The sequence below is a fragment of the Larus michahellis genome, chromosome 6 (genome assembly GCF_964199755.1).
Source record: "Larus michahellis chromosome 6, bLarMic1.1, whole genome shotgun sequence".
NCBI lineage: Eukaryota > Metazoa > Chordata > Aves > Charadriiformes > Laridae > Larus > Larus michahellis.
The window spans coordinates 32,685,743-32,702,025 of NC_133901.1; the positions used below are offsets into that span (position 1 = coordinate 32,685,743).

General features: G+C 58.1%; 1 protein-coding gene across 5 annotated transcripts; it reads right to left on the reverse strand.

Moving 5' to 3' along the window:
* Positions 1 to 815: 815 nt before the first annotated feature.
* Positions 816 to 16,100, reverse strand: ADAM8 (ADAM metallopeptidase domain 8). Of its 5 annotated transcripts, none has more exons than XM_074592487.1 (23): positions 15,930 to 16,100; positions 14,760 to 14,869; positions 11,208 to 11,287; positions 10,847 to 10,925; positions 10,662 to 10,738; positions 8,971 to 9,157; positions 8,426 to 8,491; positions 8,255 to 8,323; positions 7,442 to 7,611; positions 7,273 to 7,354; positions 6,472 to 6,620; positions 6,061 to 6,238; positions 5,201 to 5,290; positions 3,568 to 3,763; positions 3,283 to 3,382; positions 2,979 to 3,162; positions 2,804 to 2,881; positions 2,611 to 2,695; positions 2,357 to 2,471; positions 2,095 to 2,272; positions 1,945 to 2,001; positions 1,577 to 1,703; positions 816 to 1,357 (listed from the first exon to the last, which is right to left on the reverse strand). In XM_074592487.1, the coding sequence occupies exons 1-23, from the start codon at positions 15,973 to 15,975 to the stop codon at positions 1,212 to 1,214; spliced, it is 2,649 nt and encodes an 882-aa protein (XP_074448588.1). In that variant the 5' UTR covers positions 15,976 to 16,100; the 3' UTR covers positions 816 to 1,211. The 5 variants fall into 5 exon arrangements, with proteins under 5 accessions (XP_074448588.1, XP_074448585.1, XP_074448589.1 ...); XM_074592484.1 differs by having other exon boundaries at positions 11,208 to 11,284; positions 15,930 to 16,076; XM_074592488.1 differs by lacking the exon at positions 816 to 1,357 and having other exon boundaries at positions 1,405 to 1,703; positions 11,208 to 11,284; positions 15,930 to 16,076.
* Between the last annotated feature and the right edge of the window lie 183 nt (positions 16,101 to 16,283).

A 16,283-nucleotide genomic window follows, 5' to 3' on the forward strand; every position in this document is an offset into this window, starting at 1 on the left:
GCACAGTGTTAAGTTCTTTCGATAAAGCAGAATAAAATTATTTTGTTACTGTTTCCTCAGTGTTTTCATGTGTCCTAGGGCCAGTGTCGCTGTAGGCACGTGGCGGGGGGGGACAACCCTGTGCCTCACCCTGCAGTAACACTGCACATCCCCAGCTATGGTGACTGCTACCCTAGGAGCCTCAGGAGCAGCCTGGGCTCGACGAAAACCGCAGGATGGTGGAGCTGAGCAGCAGGGGCAGTGCTTACAGTCCCGCTCTGTTTCTGCTATTGTCCTTCCAAGCTTGTGGTTGGGAGCTGAGCTGTGCTGGCTCTTGGGCCCTCACCTGAGCTGCCCTGTTGCCTGCGTGTGGCCAGTGCAGGAGCGTTTCCCAAGCAGGCATGGCTGTTGCCTGTGAGCCATGTCCCTGGGGACTGTGGGCTGCGCCCTGAGCACTGATGGTGCCTGCACGCACGACATAGTCTTGGACCAGGATGCTGGGAGCCAAGCTGATGGTGGGAGTCATGGTGACCAGTCTTTGGTCACAGGGCAAGCCCAGGGCCTGTTGTGGCAGCTGGGGGACAGCAGTGCTGTGAGCCAGAGGGTGACAGAGACTTGCTGCAGCATCATGCAGCCCCTGGGACGGCCTTGCTCTGTGCAGTGGGCAGGAAGTGCTGCCATTTGGGGCCCCCGTGACTCCAGCGCAGGATTTGGCAGCTCAGCTCAAGCCCTTCACCCGCCTTGGCTCCACCCGTGCCAGATCCACCCTGAGCCCCCTGCAGCTCTCTGCCTGCTGCCACCCTCCTGCCCCCTTCTGCTGAGAGACACCACCTCATGACAGCACTACCTTCCATCTTTATTGGTATAAAAGCCTTCAACCTAAATTATATCAAAAATGGGGTGGGGGGACACGACTGTTTTCACAACAGATGGCTCAGAAGGGTTGTAAGTTAACGGCTGCAGTAAAAAGGCTCCCAGGAAATTCCATTTCAGGAGAACAGTCGCTCAGGTGGTAAGTTCAGAGATAAAAGCCCTGTGGGGAGGCCAAGCCCAGCTTGGACCTGCCAAAGCCCCTGGCGAGACCTCCCCTTGTGACTGTCCCTGGGCGGGCTGGTGGTCCTGGGGCATGGTCCCTGTGGTTCAGTGCTTCTCCAGCCCCAGCAGGCCATGCCAGGAGCTTCTTGCCATGACCCCAGCAGGGAAGGCGTGAGGAGCAGGACATATTCAGGACATCAGGAGAGAAGGCAGCAGCTCCCAGGGTGCAGGAGAGCCTGGACCAACTTTGGGCTGGCCTCAGAACCAGAGCTGGCATTGTCCCCCTGCTCCTGGTCTCCTCGTGAAGCCCCAGCTGACGGCTCTCCCTGGGCCAGCCACGAGGCTATGAAGTCTGTTAAGGCACAACTCAAAATATCTGTAAACACGGGTGCCATCCTGAGGGAGGGTCCAGTGAGCGATTCAAGTAAGGGTGGAAGCCAGACAGTGGCTCTGCGGCTGTGCCACGAGAGCCGGCATCTCCTCAGCCATGGTGGTGGATGGAGCATCCTTGGTCACCTCCTGGCCGGGGATGGTGGCTTCAGGGCCACCTTTGGGGGGATGCCCTGCTGAAGGACCATGGGGGTTGTCATCAGGGGGCAAGGGAGGGCCAGTCCTGGCAGCCCATTGCCGTTGCACAGCGCCTTGCTCTTCAGTGGTGGGAGAGGCTTGCTGGGCGGCTTTGGCTTCACCTAGTGGGAGGAGAGGAGAGACCCGAGTCCCCTGCCTGGGCGCCAAGGAGGGGCCCAGAGGGGGACAGGGGGGCCAGAGGAAGGGTGTGCATCCCCAGGTCACCAGCGGCCTAGGGCCACCCCAGAGATGTGCCCCACACATCTGGGGCCCATCAGGCCAGGGGAGGCTGATGGAGGGGGGAAATGTCTGAAGGGGAAGGACAGGCCACCCTGCCATGGTGGCTTTTGGAGGGGTGGTTACCTGCAGGGGCTGTCCTGGAGAGGCTGGAGATGTCACCTTGGGAACCAGTTCTGGTGGCTGCAGGGTCAGCAAAAAGCGGGGGTGAGAGGCTGCCCTCCCCCCTGGCCAGCCATTCCTGCCCCACGCCAGGTCTCCCTTTGGCTCCCTGACCTGCGGTGCCGGGCGGCAGGGCCCGAGGGGCTGGGCATCCCCTGGGGCTGCCGTGCTGCTGAGCAGGTTCGGGTGGCCAATGTCACGGCGAGACAGCTGGCGGTGGGGACGCGGTGTCCGTCTGCCCTCCTGGAAGAGCGGGTCAGCGAGGCTGGCAGCGGGCTCACTAGAGGTCCTCCTGTGGGGCACAGGAACGATGTGGGACTGAGCTCTGGGCCACCCCCCGCTGAGCTCAGCCTGGGGCAGAGGAGAGGGGAATTACCCTTTCTGGAAGCGTCTGGTCCCCCTGCCTCTGAGAAGCATGGCGCCACTGCCCAGCAGGATGCCGGAGAGTGCCAGCACAGCCGGCACTGCCACCAAGACCACGCTGCTGCTCCCTGTGGAAACCCGCTCGGCATCGGGATGGGCACCTCTGGCACTGTGGGGATGGAGCCCGACTCCCATCCCCAGGCTCCCTCCCTGGCATCGGGCTGAGGTAAGCTGGTGCTGGCCATGCACAGGGTGGGTGTGCCGTACCTGCCGCCATCCCTGAAATCTTCTGCTCGCAGTAGGGCGCTGCCCAGCCTGGCTCACAGTGACACTCCCGCTTGTGATTGCACACCTGGGATGAGGGAGGAAAGCGTCAGGGTGGCGCACACACACAGTAGGGGCTGGGACTGCTGCCCTGGGCCCCACAGCTGCTCCGGGAGAGGATGATCTCGCAGCATACCCCGTGGTTGTTGCACTTGGCTGAGCAGTTCTTGTCGCCGTAGACGAGGAGGTTCTGGCAGCGACCAGCGTAGCAGACCTGGGGGCAGGCAGGGGGGCTCGGAGGCTGCTCCATTTTGCTGCGGCTGGCAGTCATCTCCCCCCTGCCAACCCGGCACAGCAGCCGGCCCACTCACCATCTCCTCTCCACACTTGGCACCGGTGGGTACCAGCCTGAGCTTGGCCATCACCTCGTTGGCGTCGCTGCCGGCAATGACTGCCTTGCACTTGAAGCGTCCAAAGAAGAGGGAGTAGGAGCCACTGCCAAGGACAGGGCTGGTGTTGTCGCTCAGGCACAGCAGTGTGCCGCATTTCACATCCCTGCGGGGGAAGCAGCCATGAGCACCAGTGGCAGAGGTGGCACAGGGCTGTGGAGCTTTGCTTGGCCCCACGGTGCTGTCACTCGACATGGACACCCACCCCACCTCCCCAGCTCCTTACTTGGGGCTGCAGGGCCGCTTCCCGTACTTGGTGAGGCAGTGGAGGTGAAGGTGTTGCTCACTGTTGCGCTTAAAGCAAACATCAGGAGCCACCCGGGCCTCTGCGGGACACGGAAAGGGTCAGGTGCACCAACACCAATGGCCGCACTTTGGGGTCAGCAGCCATAGCTAGGGATGCAGGAGGGGACGACAGCCTAGCAATGCCCTGGCCCAAGAAGCCAGGGCTGCAGGCGATCACCCAGCGTGGTGGGGGAAAGAGGGGTGAGCAGGGTCGGGGAGCAGCTACCTGCACCCCAGAGCGCACGGCACTGCTCGCTGTGAGAGGGGCAAGCCCCATTGTAGCAGTAGCCATTGCCGTTCTGGCAGGGGATGCCATTCTCCTGGAAAACATCCTCCGGGCACTCGGCACTGAAGCCAGTGCAGTGTTCGGGCAGGTCGCAGTCATTCTTGCTGGCCCGGCAGAGCACACCAGCAGCTTTCACCTGCACAGAAAAGGGGATGTCAGCACTGCCTCAATGCTCTTGCATCCCCAGATCCACAGAAGCAGCACCCTGGTCTTCAAAACACCTCCCAGCACCCAACAGATCCAGACACGGCTGCTTGTGCCACTCTGGCACAAAGACATTTACTATTGGCCGAGCTATGGCACCGGACAGACACCTGTCAGGCCTCTGACTGGGTCTTCCCCTAGTTAAACCTTGCCCTGCAGGCAACACCTTGTGGTTTGCTTTTAGTCTGGATTTGACCTGGGGTCCTCTTCCAGAATCTCTTCACAGAATCATAGGTTTCCTGAAATGGCAGGGACCTTTGGAGATCATCTAGTCCAATCCCCCCGCCAAAGCAGGGTCACCCAGAGCAGGTTGGACAGGAACGCATCCAGGTGGGGTTTGAATGTCTCTAGAGAAGGAGACTCCACAGCCTCTCCAGGCAGCCTCTTCCGGTGCTCCATCACCCTCAAAGGAAAGAGGTTTTTCCTCATGTTGAGATGGGATTCCCTGTGTTCCAGTTTGTGCCTGTTGCCCCTTGTCCTGTCGCCGGGCACCACTGAAAAGAGTCTGGCCCCATCCTCCTGACACCCACCCTTTAGATATTGATAAGCATTGGTGAGGTCCCCTCTCAGTCTTCTCTTCTCCAGGCTAAACAGCCCCAGGTCTCTCAGCCTTTCCTCATCAGAGAAATGCTCCAGTCCCTTGATCATCTCATAGCCCTTCACTGTCCCCTCTCCAGCAGTTCCCTGTCCTTCTTGAACTGGGGAGCCCAGAACTGGACACAGCACTGCAGATGTGGCCTCACCAGGGCAGAGTAGAGGAGGAGGGTGACCTCCCTCCACCTGCTGGCCACACTCTTTTTAATGCACTCTAGGAGACCATTGGCCTTCTTGTCTACAAGGGCACATTGCTGCCTCGTGGTGAACTTGTTGTCCACCAGGAGTCCCAGGTCCCTCTCTGCAGAGCTGCTCTCCAGGTGCGTGGGGTTATTCCTCCCTAGGGCATTTCTTATGCCCGTGTGCAGGAACCAATGCATGTAATTCTTAACTTTCTCTTGGACAAATGGAGCACATTGATCCCTTGTGAACATTGCCCAGTTCTTCAACACTTTTCATCCTGCACCTAAGCTAACAGACCAAGGGACCTGGGCTCCAGGATGCCAGAAACAGAGGCTGCTTTACATTCCTGAACACTCCCCACCCAAGATGCTACTGTCCATGTAGTGAGAGCACTGAACAGAAAGCATGATTCCCACCCGAACCATTGGGTGCATTTGGCTCTGGGCAGGCTACTACAGAGGTCCTTCAGGCTTTCTAGTGGGCTATGGACACACCTTGCATCTACTGGGAAGCACTGGAGGAGCCTAGGGCAGGACTGTGCACCCACCAGCCCCCTTCCCTGCCAGGCTGGTCCCCTGGCTGGCAGCGGTACCTTGCAGTCCTGGCAGCAGCTCCCCTGGGCGCACTCGGCTCCCTCTCTCAGCTGACAAGTGGTGGCATTGCAGCAGCGGTCGGAGCACTCCTGGAAGATAGGGAGGGACTGAAACACTCCCGAAAGCCCCCCTTTAAAGACCATTTTCCTTCCTCTTGGGGGGGGCCCAGCTGTCACGTAACCAAGGGCCAACAGCACTGTAGCTTCCATGGGCTAAACCATGGGGCAAAACCACAGCATCATCCCAGGTGTGAATCGTTACCGCTGCCCCTTTACTCCCATTACCAACACCAAATCAAAGGAAAAGAAGAGATTTTTTTTCAGAAGATGGGTCCTGACGTGAGTCATTGCTCCTTGGTAGCACCCTTTGCACACCTCCAGGAAGTAGAAAACAGGAGGATCTCTGTGCTCTCTGCATCAGGGGAGCATCCCTTCAGGTCCCAGAGCAGGCCTGTGACACAGGGATTTATCCCAGAGACACCACCTGGCTGTTTGTCTCAGATCTCCCCCTAGGGCCACAAGGGACGAGGAAAAGCTGAGCTATTGAAAGGACAACGTGCCATGATGTCCCCCTTCCTGGATCACCTCTTTGGGGGACATTCTGTTGGGAAGTCCATCTTTCCTAGGCATGCTCCTGCTCCAGCTACGTGGGGTGGCGTGGGGGGGGAGGGCACACGTCCAGGTTAACGAACCCGCCATAAGTTGTTTTTCAGCAGAAGCATCAGGAACATAAGGAAGATGAGTCTTGCAAAGCACAGGGTCCAGTGAAGAGGCTTGCACAATATTTTCCGAGCCCGAATGACAGGCCTCAGGTCCCTGCTGCCCACCCTCCTTCCTGGGCCCTCAGAGAGCATCCATACCTCTGGTGTACCGCAGTCACACTGCTCTCCCCGCTCCACAAACTGGTTCCCGCACACCGGCCCCCCGTACAACTCATCCGCCCTGGGGACATTCAGCAGGCAGCTGGTCCTGGGGTCCCCTAGGAACTGCCACATGTCCTGCTCGCTGCAGCGGCTGAAGAGCTTCGGATAAACCAAGCTGAAGGGGCACAAAAACATGCGGTCATGAGCAGAGATAAGAGCCTGGGGGCTTCGCACCCACCATCCCAAGGAGAAGCTGGAGGGCCACCAACAGACCTTTGAAGTGCAGCTTCAAGTGAAATGTCTTCCCAGACCTGACCATCTAACAGGCTTCACCCCATCAGGACAATGCTGGAGGGCATCTCAAGATATTTGCTGTCCAGAGGTGTTCCCCTTTTTTCGTTCACTCACCCAACACTTGCCGCCATGACACATCCTCCATCATCCTTGGGGACAGGACACTGGCAGCCAGCAATATCTTCATCATGAGACATCCCCAGGTTGTGCCCCATCTCGTGGGCCATGGTGGATGCAGCACCAAAAGGATTCATGCTGTGGTCCTGTGGCACAAGAAGTGCAGCATGGTTCAAATGCTCTCCACAGCATTTCCATGGGGCCCACCAAGGGCCAGGTCTCACTGCTGTCTACTATTCATTCCCTAATGCTGCCATGCTGAGGTAAAGGAAGACAAAAGCTGGACTTGGCCCCATGGCCCCCTGAGGAACTCCAGAATGGTCCCTCTCAGGGGTGTGAGTGTGCTTAGATATAGCAGCTACCCTGAAACAATGCTTTGTGGTGGTTCTGGATAGCCATGGGTCCCCCTTCAGCAAAGGATGCCCTCCCTGGGGAGGGATGAGAAGAACAGCCAGGATGGCCAAGGAGCAATTCCAAACCAAGTCCCAGCCACCTGACAGGTGGTGGGAGAAGCCTTGTGTCCACAGAACTAGCCTGGGAGGCTCTTCAGGGCTCAGGTGTATCAGAACCCTCCACCAGCACCCAGCTGGGCTTCCACAGCTAACCTTCCCCCCCTGCGGCCCCAACACTTCTCTGGGGGTCAGTGACTCAAGGGCTGGAGATGTCAGGGACCAGATCCAGCCCTAAGGCTGTGGAGGAAAAGCTGGAGACCAGCGGAGGAGAGACCTGCTCTGGAGTGAGCGCAGACTGTGGGACTGCCGCTGCCCTCCCAGTGCGTGCCTGGGCAGTGGGACCCACCTGGTTGACACCGCCCGAGTCCCTGGTACACATCACGAGCTTCTTGGCGAGCCCTACAGTCGTGCCATGGAAGTCTATGCCCCTGTGGGATTGAGATGCCATCATGGCCACGTGGCCTGGGTGGCAGCAGGGTTGCAAGGGTGGCCACGTGGTGGCACCCTATTCTTACGTGATCAGCTGGGCATTGTCGTGTGGCTTCCTCCGCAGCAGCTCTGCCTCTCGCCAGTGGAGGAAGTTGTCCAGTGTCACCTCCGGGTTGGGACTGACCACAATTTTGTCCTTGTGGCTCCACACCTCCAAGCCGATCAAGGCCACCCGCAGGCGAAGAGGCTGATAAAGCTGGGGTGGGAGAGAGCCCAGAGGGAGTGCTTGGATTTGATCTGCACAAGGGGAAGGTCCCACTTCCCCTGGGGAGCTGCAACCAAGCCCAGGACCCCACCTCACTGTGCAATATCAGCCTCTGTCACCCATTCAATAAATAATACAAGGTGGGGTGACCACGTAGATGGGGTTTTCCCCGGGACCTCTAGGCTCCCTCTTGGCTGGTGAAGGTTGGGATGCTGCTCCCATGCCGCCGACCAAAGAGTGAGGCTGAAGCAAGGCAAACAGAAGCTCCCCCTTGGTGCACTGCATCCATCACCCTCCCCTTGCTAGCACCTGCTCCAGCTTGAGAATGGCTGTGGGAGGTACTCCCAGGGGTTAGGAGAAGAAATTTCTCCTCCCGCTTCCCTTATGAAAGAGCTGGGAGGCAGCCGTCCCATGCTCTTGAGGACCCAGGGCTGAGCTGCTTGTTGTGTCCACCTTGCACACCCCATTGGCCAAGGAAGTTGGACACCCTATGGCAGCCCACCTAGAGGCTTGAGATCAGCTCCAGCTCCATCACCCGACCCACACCAATCTCTCCTCCTCCACGTTCATGCCTGTGCTGGCACTGCGGGGCATGTGTGGGAGTGGGGAGTGCAGATCCAGACCCTGGGCTCACCTTGTCGACATGGTTCACGACCTCCTTCATGCGGTTCTGCACTGTGCGCAAGTCCTTGTGTTTCCTGAACTACAGGAAGGACACAGAGAGATTTCCAGGCTGGCTTCGACCTCCTCGCTGCTGTGGATGACAGCGAAAATGCAGGCACTGGCTCCCTGCCCTGGTGCTTACCTCCTCGTTGTCCACGACCAGGACCAGCTCCACATATCGGGGACCTTTGTGTAACGGAGCTGATTTCTGGAAGGGAAGAGGAAAGTGAGCACAAAGATGGGCTCAGCTCTGCAGCTTGCCAAGCCCTGCAGATGACCCTCCTGTGGGATGTGTTGGATCCTGGGGCATCTTTCAATGTTATTCAAGGCTAGGAGGTCTTCTAGCTCTGCTTTCTGATGTTACTTTGCTGGGTGTTTCAGACACCTTCCAACACACAAGGCAAAACTCAAGCCTGCTACTGGGATAAGGAATGAGAGAGGCTCTGCGGTCATCATGGAGCTCGTGGGGAAAGAGGATGCTCCTGATAATGGTATAGGACCTGAGGACTTGTTCCCACCAGGAGCTAGGCCACTGGGAGCAACCCACGTTTGGGTACCCAACCAACAACATGTAGGAGAGGAGCATCTCCAAGACACGCGGTATGGCCCCACTCCTCTCCTGGACTTCACAGGACCTAGGCTCTTGCAAACTCAGCTACAGCAAGGACAAACAATGCAATCCTTAACCCAGCGGTAGAGCTTCATGGCTGCGGGAATTCTCGGTTCATGGTCATATTCCAGGGTGGCACCGGACTCTGGGCATGTGCCACGCTTCCCCCGCAGGTGAGCTGCTCTGTACACTGCATGCTGGCCGGCCGCATCCTCCTCCAGGGGCTCCAGCAGGAAAGTGGTCTCATTCACCCGGAAAAACCCACTGCCAAGAGAGAAGGCAGGCTTCAGGTTGGGGTGATATCTGGCAGGACATGGACAGACCCTACATGCACCCCCGCTAGTGCCCGTGACACAAAATACAGCTGCCAAATCTCACCCAGGAAACCACCCTACCCCTTCATGGTTCCCATAGGCAGCTTGGATGAGCTAGCAGGATACGATGGTCTGGTCCTTCTGGCCATATGCATGGAGCCACGCTCAACGCAAAGACCCCAAGCAGCCCATGGGCAGTGCATGAAGCCTCACACCACTGTGCAGAGGTACAGGGGTGCAGGAGCTCACAGCAACATGAGGGACTGGATGCGTCTTCCCTGCAACCTCACCTGGCCTGAGAGGAGGTGCTCCAGGACCAAGCTGACCTGGGGCATGCCGGGAGACGGGGAGCAATAGGAAACACGTCCACAGCATTTGCTTTCGGAGGCTGCAGAAGCACCGGTCGAACAAAAGGGCTGTTAGGGAGGCTGGAAATTGGCTGCTGGGCTGGGAGGGAGCAAACCGTAGCATAGCATCCATGGCAAGGGGAGTATCCTGTACTTTGGGCAGCAGAAATCTCCCAGGGTTCGGCAAGGAGAACTGCCCAGTGCTGCCAGGCCAGGTGTAACACAGTATTCCTGCTCAACAGCTCTGGCCTTCAAGATGCTTTCTGTAAGGTGTCCCATGTGCCCTGCCTGTATTGTCCTTCTCTCCTGTCCTGCCCTAGCACATCTTGTCTTCCTACTATACAAGGATATCGTGTCCCACATACGCACAAGCTGTGTGAGCCAAGGTCTCCACAGACACGAGCACTGCTGGCCAAGTGAGGAGATGGCTACCATGCAGCTCCAGTGGGTGCTTCTCCTGCAAATGGATGTTTGCAGGTCCCTGGGTGCTCCAGGGACCACCTGGTCTCCTCACACATCCTCCTGCCAGGGGCCCCCTTCCTCTCTGGCTTACTCTCTTGCCATGTCTGGCTGCTAGCTGATCTCAAAAGAAAGAGAACAAGCAGAGTATGAATCTTCCATGGCAAACTGAGTGACCTTGCATGGACCTGGTGGCTTGGGTTGCTTTGCAAGGATGCTTTCTGCCATTAAAAGAAGGTAGACCCAGAGCAGCTTTTGAGGAACGAGCACCAGCGTGTCCAGCAGCGGGTGGGCAGCGGGAGACACAGCTGGCCTGATGTACTGTATGTTTTCCTTTTCTTTTGGAAAGGCACCCAGCCATCAGCTCCAGGAGCTTGGTGTGGCCCAGAGGAGATGCAAAACGCCTTTCCTGCTAGGCGCCGAGCCAGGGAGGCCAGCACTCCCACGGCCAGCAAGAAAAGGGACATCTTCTCTTCCTCGTGGGAAAGCTGAGCTCTCCCTCCATCAGCACAGCTCCGGCTGGCTGGGGCTTGGTCGCACCGGTTCACCGTTGCATGGCACCGCATCCAGCAGGAGCAGCAGGCGTGTGCCAAGGCTGGGCCTGATGCTGTCCTCTGACCAGCCACGGTGCCCCAGGGGAGGTCCTACCTGAGCCCGCCGCAGGTGCTGATGCTTGCTGCTGAGTCGGCATATCCTCGCACGTGGCCCTGATAAAGGCAGTGATCCTGCCGCCGAGAGAGAGGAGAGGTGTAAAGGGGGTCTTGCATCCGCTGTCAGCACAGGGGGACCTTGCGTGAGCGGGAAAACCGCTCTCCCTGGAGCCAGCTCCATACCTGAACGTCCGGCTGCTCTGTGATCTCCGTGCCGTCAGCAGAGTAGTGCGTCTCAGTGTAGTGCTGCCCTAGCAGCTCCCTGCAGGATGGAGAATGGGTGTCAGAAGCGACCCTATTTTGTGGGGAGAGGATGGAAAGCTTTGAGGATGAGGTCGGTCAGGTTGGGTGTGGTGGGCCCATGACCTCCCTGGATGGGTTTACCAAGGAGGGAAAAAAAATAGAAATATTTTCCTATCAAGGGTCTGGCCTGAGGGCTTAGATTGCTGGTGTGGTGATGCCGGACCGTGGAGAAGTGATGTTCATGGCAAGGGTGAGAATCGAGCCTCTCCCTGACCATCCCACTGTGCCCACCCGCACTCACTTGTTCTTCTCCAGCCACAGGAGGTAGTCACTGCCTTCGGCACGGATACTGTAGAGGACACGGTCCGGGTAGGTGCTCTGCTTGAAAGACAGACAACATCAACCGCTTCAGAATGGAGGACCTGCCCAGAAAGGGGATGGCGTGTGCATGCATCCCGCTGGAAGGTGGCTGCGGGATGGGGAGCCTGGCTGCTCACCCTGGAGGCATCCAGCAAAGACACAGGAAATCAGAAGAGAAGAAAGAAAGCGTGTGGGCAATAACACAAATCCCCGGCACATCCTGAGATAAAGAACAGGTCACCAGCAATGAAACAGAGTCAGCAAAGTCTGGTTTCCTGTCTCTGACACATGGCTGCAGATGGCCACGCCAGAAACTGAGGTTTCCTACTCATCAGTCACAAAGCTCCTTTTCTGGAGACTGAGTTCAGCGCTTACTCACAGACTAACCACAAAGATCCCCAGTGCCCAACAGCTCTCATCAGCAGAGACTTCCTTATCTCTGACTGATCTAATCTGCAACATCACAGTTAGAAAATAACCTTTTCTGGGTTCTCGTCTGCTACTGAGAGTAGATTTTAGTATCACCATGTGCCAGATCCCCTGAGCACCACCTTAGTGCTGGTGGAGGGATCTCAAAGCATCTCAAGCCCAACCTCCAGTCGCTGTGGCTGGGTCAGGGTGGATGCCCTGAACTCCCAGGATGGAGACATCCCTTCCAGAAATGTTTCCCTCTGGGATGTCTTGCGATCTCCATCTGAAGAGACCGGGCCATAGACCTCCAGAGGTCCCATCCCACCAGGGCGACTGAGGGAGACGGCGGTGCCTTGTACCAGCCTGCATCCTTAGTCACCACTGCAGCACAGACACCTCTCCTGAGGGCACATCCTCCCTCTTATGGGATCCTGGGGCAGAGAGCTGAGCAAAAGGCAAAGCAAGCACTTCCCACAGGGCCAGCATTCCTCCCAGATGAGGTGTGCAGCCTCTCCCCCAGGGAGGATGACGTCACTTGCTGTCATAGGACATCTTGGCACTCCCAGGGGGATGATCTGCGAGCTGGCGGGAGCTGGGGCTGAGCCGAGAGCAAGTCAGCACCAGCAGGGTCAGGTAAGAGGGTTTGCCTGTCACTCGGTCGCTCTCCATTTGACCCATTTCCAATCTGAAGCGACGGGCTGCTGGCCATGAAATGTCCTCTCTGCTGGCTGAGCAGGCGGCAACAGGCCTGCAGGCACAACACCGACACGCGGGCGCGCTCATGGGTCCCCGGAAAATTCTTCTTTTATGAAACAGTGTCTCCTGCTTGATGTGGCCGTCCCGTCCTGTGTCTGCCGACAAAGCAACGCTTTGTTATTCTTGGCAGTGCCGGAGACAGAAGAGGTCTTAGGAAATGGCAGGAAAGCACTTGGAAGGGGGTGGTGGGTCAGAAACCATCTCTTGGAGACAACCACAGGGCAAGTTAAAAAAAAAAAACAGAACTCTGCTACAGCTTCTCTGAATCACCCCCTTCCTCATTAGCATGGGCTTTGCAAGGGCTCCAGATGGGAAGGCTGTGGAAGTGCAGGCAGCTCAGCCCTGCCCCTGCCTGAGCCCTGCTAACCCCCAGACCACGCTGAGCGAGCGAAACAGAGCCAGGGCCACAGCACACAGAAAGGAGGGATTTCTTCCAGCTGGTGTTATGAAGAGACCCAGAGAGCTTGCAGAGGATTGGGACGTGATGCCACCGTCCCACCCCAGCGCAGCGTATTTCTTCTCTGGGTGGGAAGGGGCGACAGGCTAGGACGGTAGGGATGGGTCTCGTTGCACCATGCCATGTATCAGAGGAGCTGCAGCACACGAGAGGAGGAAGAGAAGGGGGTGTCTGGGCCACCACCATCCCTTGCTCCTGCTCCGTCTGGCCCCATTGCTCGCTCTGCAATGTCCTGCTATCCCCTGCAGAGCCGTGGGCTGGGCTAGCAGGAGCTCAGCTGTCTCTACCCAGTCAAAGGGCTTGCCTCCTTGCGTCAACTGGCTCTGGGGACATGGTGGGGGCATCATCAGGGATGTGTGAGCACAGGTACACTGAGGGAGAAGCCGGAAGCTTGCAACACTGGGTCTTACAGTGTCTGGAAACCTCCCTCCCACTTCAATACAGCTGGAGCTGCGCTCCTCAATACTGGGGAGTATTGAGTATGAGGGAGATATCACTTCTGCAATCAAGAGCAGGTAACTATAAATCTTTTTGGAGGCCCTTCTTGCTCTTTTTCAGGTCCCTTTCCATGAAGTGCCCAGGTTTGCCACATGTCCTGTCCCGCCCCTGCTAAAGGTGGGTGGGCACAGCAGACCACGGCCTGCGGGAAGGCTAGCATCCCAGGGGATCCTGCGCTGCGGGACCCAGCTCTCCACCCCGTCTGCAGGGCTAAACATTTTGACTGACGCAAAGCCAGAGGGGTCTGCTTCAAACGTGGCAGATGCTCTGCTGGACCAGCCTCACGTGTCCCAACTGCTCTGACCCAGGAACCAGCTCTTGGCCCATGCCCGTCCCAGCCAGAGACCGCGGATGAAGGCCCCCTGCGCTGCGGAAAGCGGAGGGACCCCGAGATGGGTGAGCTCCCCTTTCCAGGGGGATCAGTGCAGAGCCGCCCAGCGCACCCAGCACAGATGGTGTCTCTAAATAGCCTGGGGAATGTTTATCTCATGGACAAGTTTAGGTTTCTAGAGCAGAGAAAACAGATGCTTTTGGGGAGTGTTTTTGAAGCTAGTTTATCAGAAAGGGTTTTGAATCACAGATGAACACGCTGTACAAAGAGTTTACTAGGAAATAAATGTCCCCAGCCCCTCTATCTCATCATGTGCTAATGTCAGTGCTTTTCGGTCCTAGAACATGAATCCTTGTATTTGGCTGAATTTCACTTTAAGGCAACAAGGAAAATATCTTTGAGGTCAAAGCCATCATCCTACGGACATCAGCTCTGAGAGCTCAAAACTCCTGAGTCAAACCCCATTCCTTCCCCCAAATTATAAGGTTTCCCAAGAAAAATAACACTGGCTTTCTTTCATGTGGGTTTCTGCAACTTTCTGATTCTTATTTCCCTGTCCCAAAGGATGAAAAAAAACCCAACTTCAGCAAACACAGCAAGAAAAGTGCTTACAGTTCAATGAGGCTTTGCAAATCCCTCCTTAAGCAAAGACCAGATGTCGCAAGATCACTGAAAGACTGCAAGAGGTGGCACCACTGGCTAATGGCTCCGAAGAAAACATTGGAGAAAGCAGCCCCCACCTCTTCAAGAATCCACCCTGCTTTCTACAGTTCCTATTTTTACCCAAAAACAGTGCAGGAAAGCTGATCTGAGCGACTATTTTAAGATCTCCATCCTCTGGGATGGAAGAAATGCAAGAAAATGTGCACCGGGTCATTCTTCTGGCTAAGGGGGTCCAGCTCCAAGCCCAGTGGTGGGCCAAAGGGATCCAACTCTGAGCCCAGTGGTGGGCTACGGGTGTCTGCTGATTGCAACACCCTCCCTGCAAGGCAGCAAGAGCAGCTGTGATGAGCCAGTATTCAGGAGGTGACACTACTCACTGGTAGCGCAGAGAGGTCCCTCTTCTCCCGAGGCACCGGCATATTGCGTGGTGTCACCATCTCATACTTCTCGACATGGATGAGCTTCTCCTCCAGCCTGGCTGTGGCACCTGGGAAAGGTCAAAGACCTTTGAGCTGGGATGCCCAGGAACAGCCAAGTCAGGGGATAATGGAAGCAGCCAAGGGAAGAGCCAAAACAGCAAGTCCTGAAATAACATCTGGGAACGCAACTCACCGGTGGGGAGCATCACCCATGTGTGTGAGTGGTCCTTCAAGGCTGGAAAACCCTGCTGAGACCACAGTGGGCAAATCAAGACAGCAGTTTTTCCAGCCTGCCGTCTTGATGCCACAGTTTGTGACTTGGCACCTGGCAGCTGCTGGGGGTTGTGTTTTGGAGAACATCTCTCTTGTGTCTGGGCTGGCGTAGCCCTCCCCCCAGCCTCTTTTTTTGTGTGTGCGTGTCAGAAGGAAGACATTTCTGCCATAAACCCCTCGCCTCCCTGGCAGCCCCAAATTGGGAGCACGTGCCGCAGCCATGCCTGTGCTCTGGGGGGTCAGACGGGGACGGCTGAGCCCCCAGCGGGTGCCCGGCGGCCCTCGCCCACAGCTCCCAAGAGGGAGCCAGGAGCCTCCTCACCACCCCCTCGGCCGGCTGAGTCACCGGGCCCCCCCCCCCACCATTGCCAGCACTCCGCCGGCTGCTGGTGACAAATTTCCCCTGGCTGGCAGGAGCCTCCCAGTGGAGGTGCGCCCCCTCCCCCCCAATCTGTGTGGGGCAGCGGTGAGGCAGGAGGTCACCGACAAGCATCCCTCTGCCAAGGGTCCCCTTTCGCCCTCGGGGGGGAGCTTGAGGAGGCGATGACGGCAGTGCCCGCCGAATCCCCCGGTGACGCCAGGGGAACGACAAAGCAGCCCAAACCTTGCCTGGCTGTGGTCCGGCCCCCCCCAAAAAAAGCCACCCCGTGCATCCATCCCCTCCCGTGCCGCTCCCCACGCGTCCCCTTTCTTCTCACAGGGAAGAGCATCCCTGTCTAGAGGGATGCAGGAATGTTCCTCCAACCCTGCCCCACGGCAGAAGAACCCCCCCACCCGCCCTGGGGAGCCTCCGCGCCTCCCCACAACTTCACGCCCGTCCCGTCGGCGGAGCGCGGCTGCCCGCCCCACGCTCACCGTGGACCAGCAGGAGGAGGAGGAGGCGGAGGAGCGGCGGGGCCATGGCTCCGACGTGTCCGCGGTGCCCGGCTCCAAGCGCCGCCGAGCCGAGCCGAGCCGCGCCGAGCCGCGCCGGCAGCCCCCGCCCGCCGTGACTCACCGGCACCGGCGGGACGGGGCGGGGATGGGGCCGCCCCCGGCTGGGGGCTCCGGGCGGAGCGGGGCCGGGAGAGGCCCGGGGAGTGCGGCAGGGAGGGGCCGGCGGGGGTCAGAGGGGGGTGTCCGTGGGGTGTCGGGGGATGAGGGGGGGGTGGCCGTGGGGCATCGGTGACTGTCCACGGGGCATCGGCGGCTGCCCGTGAAGGCACGGGG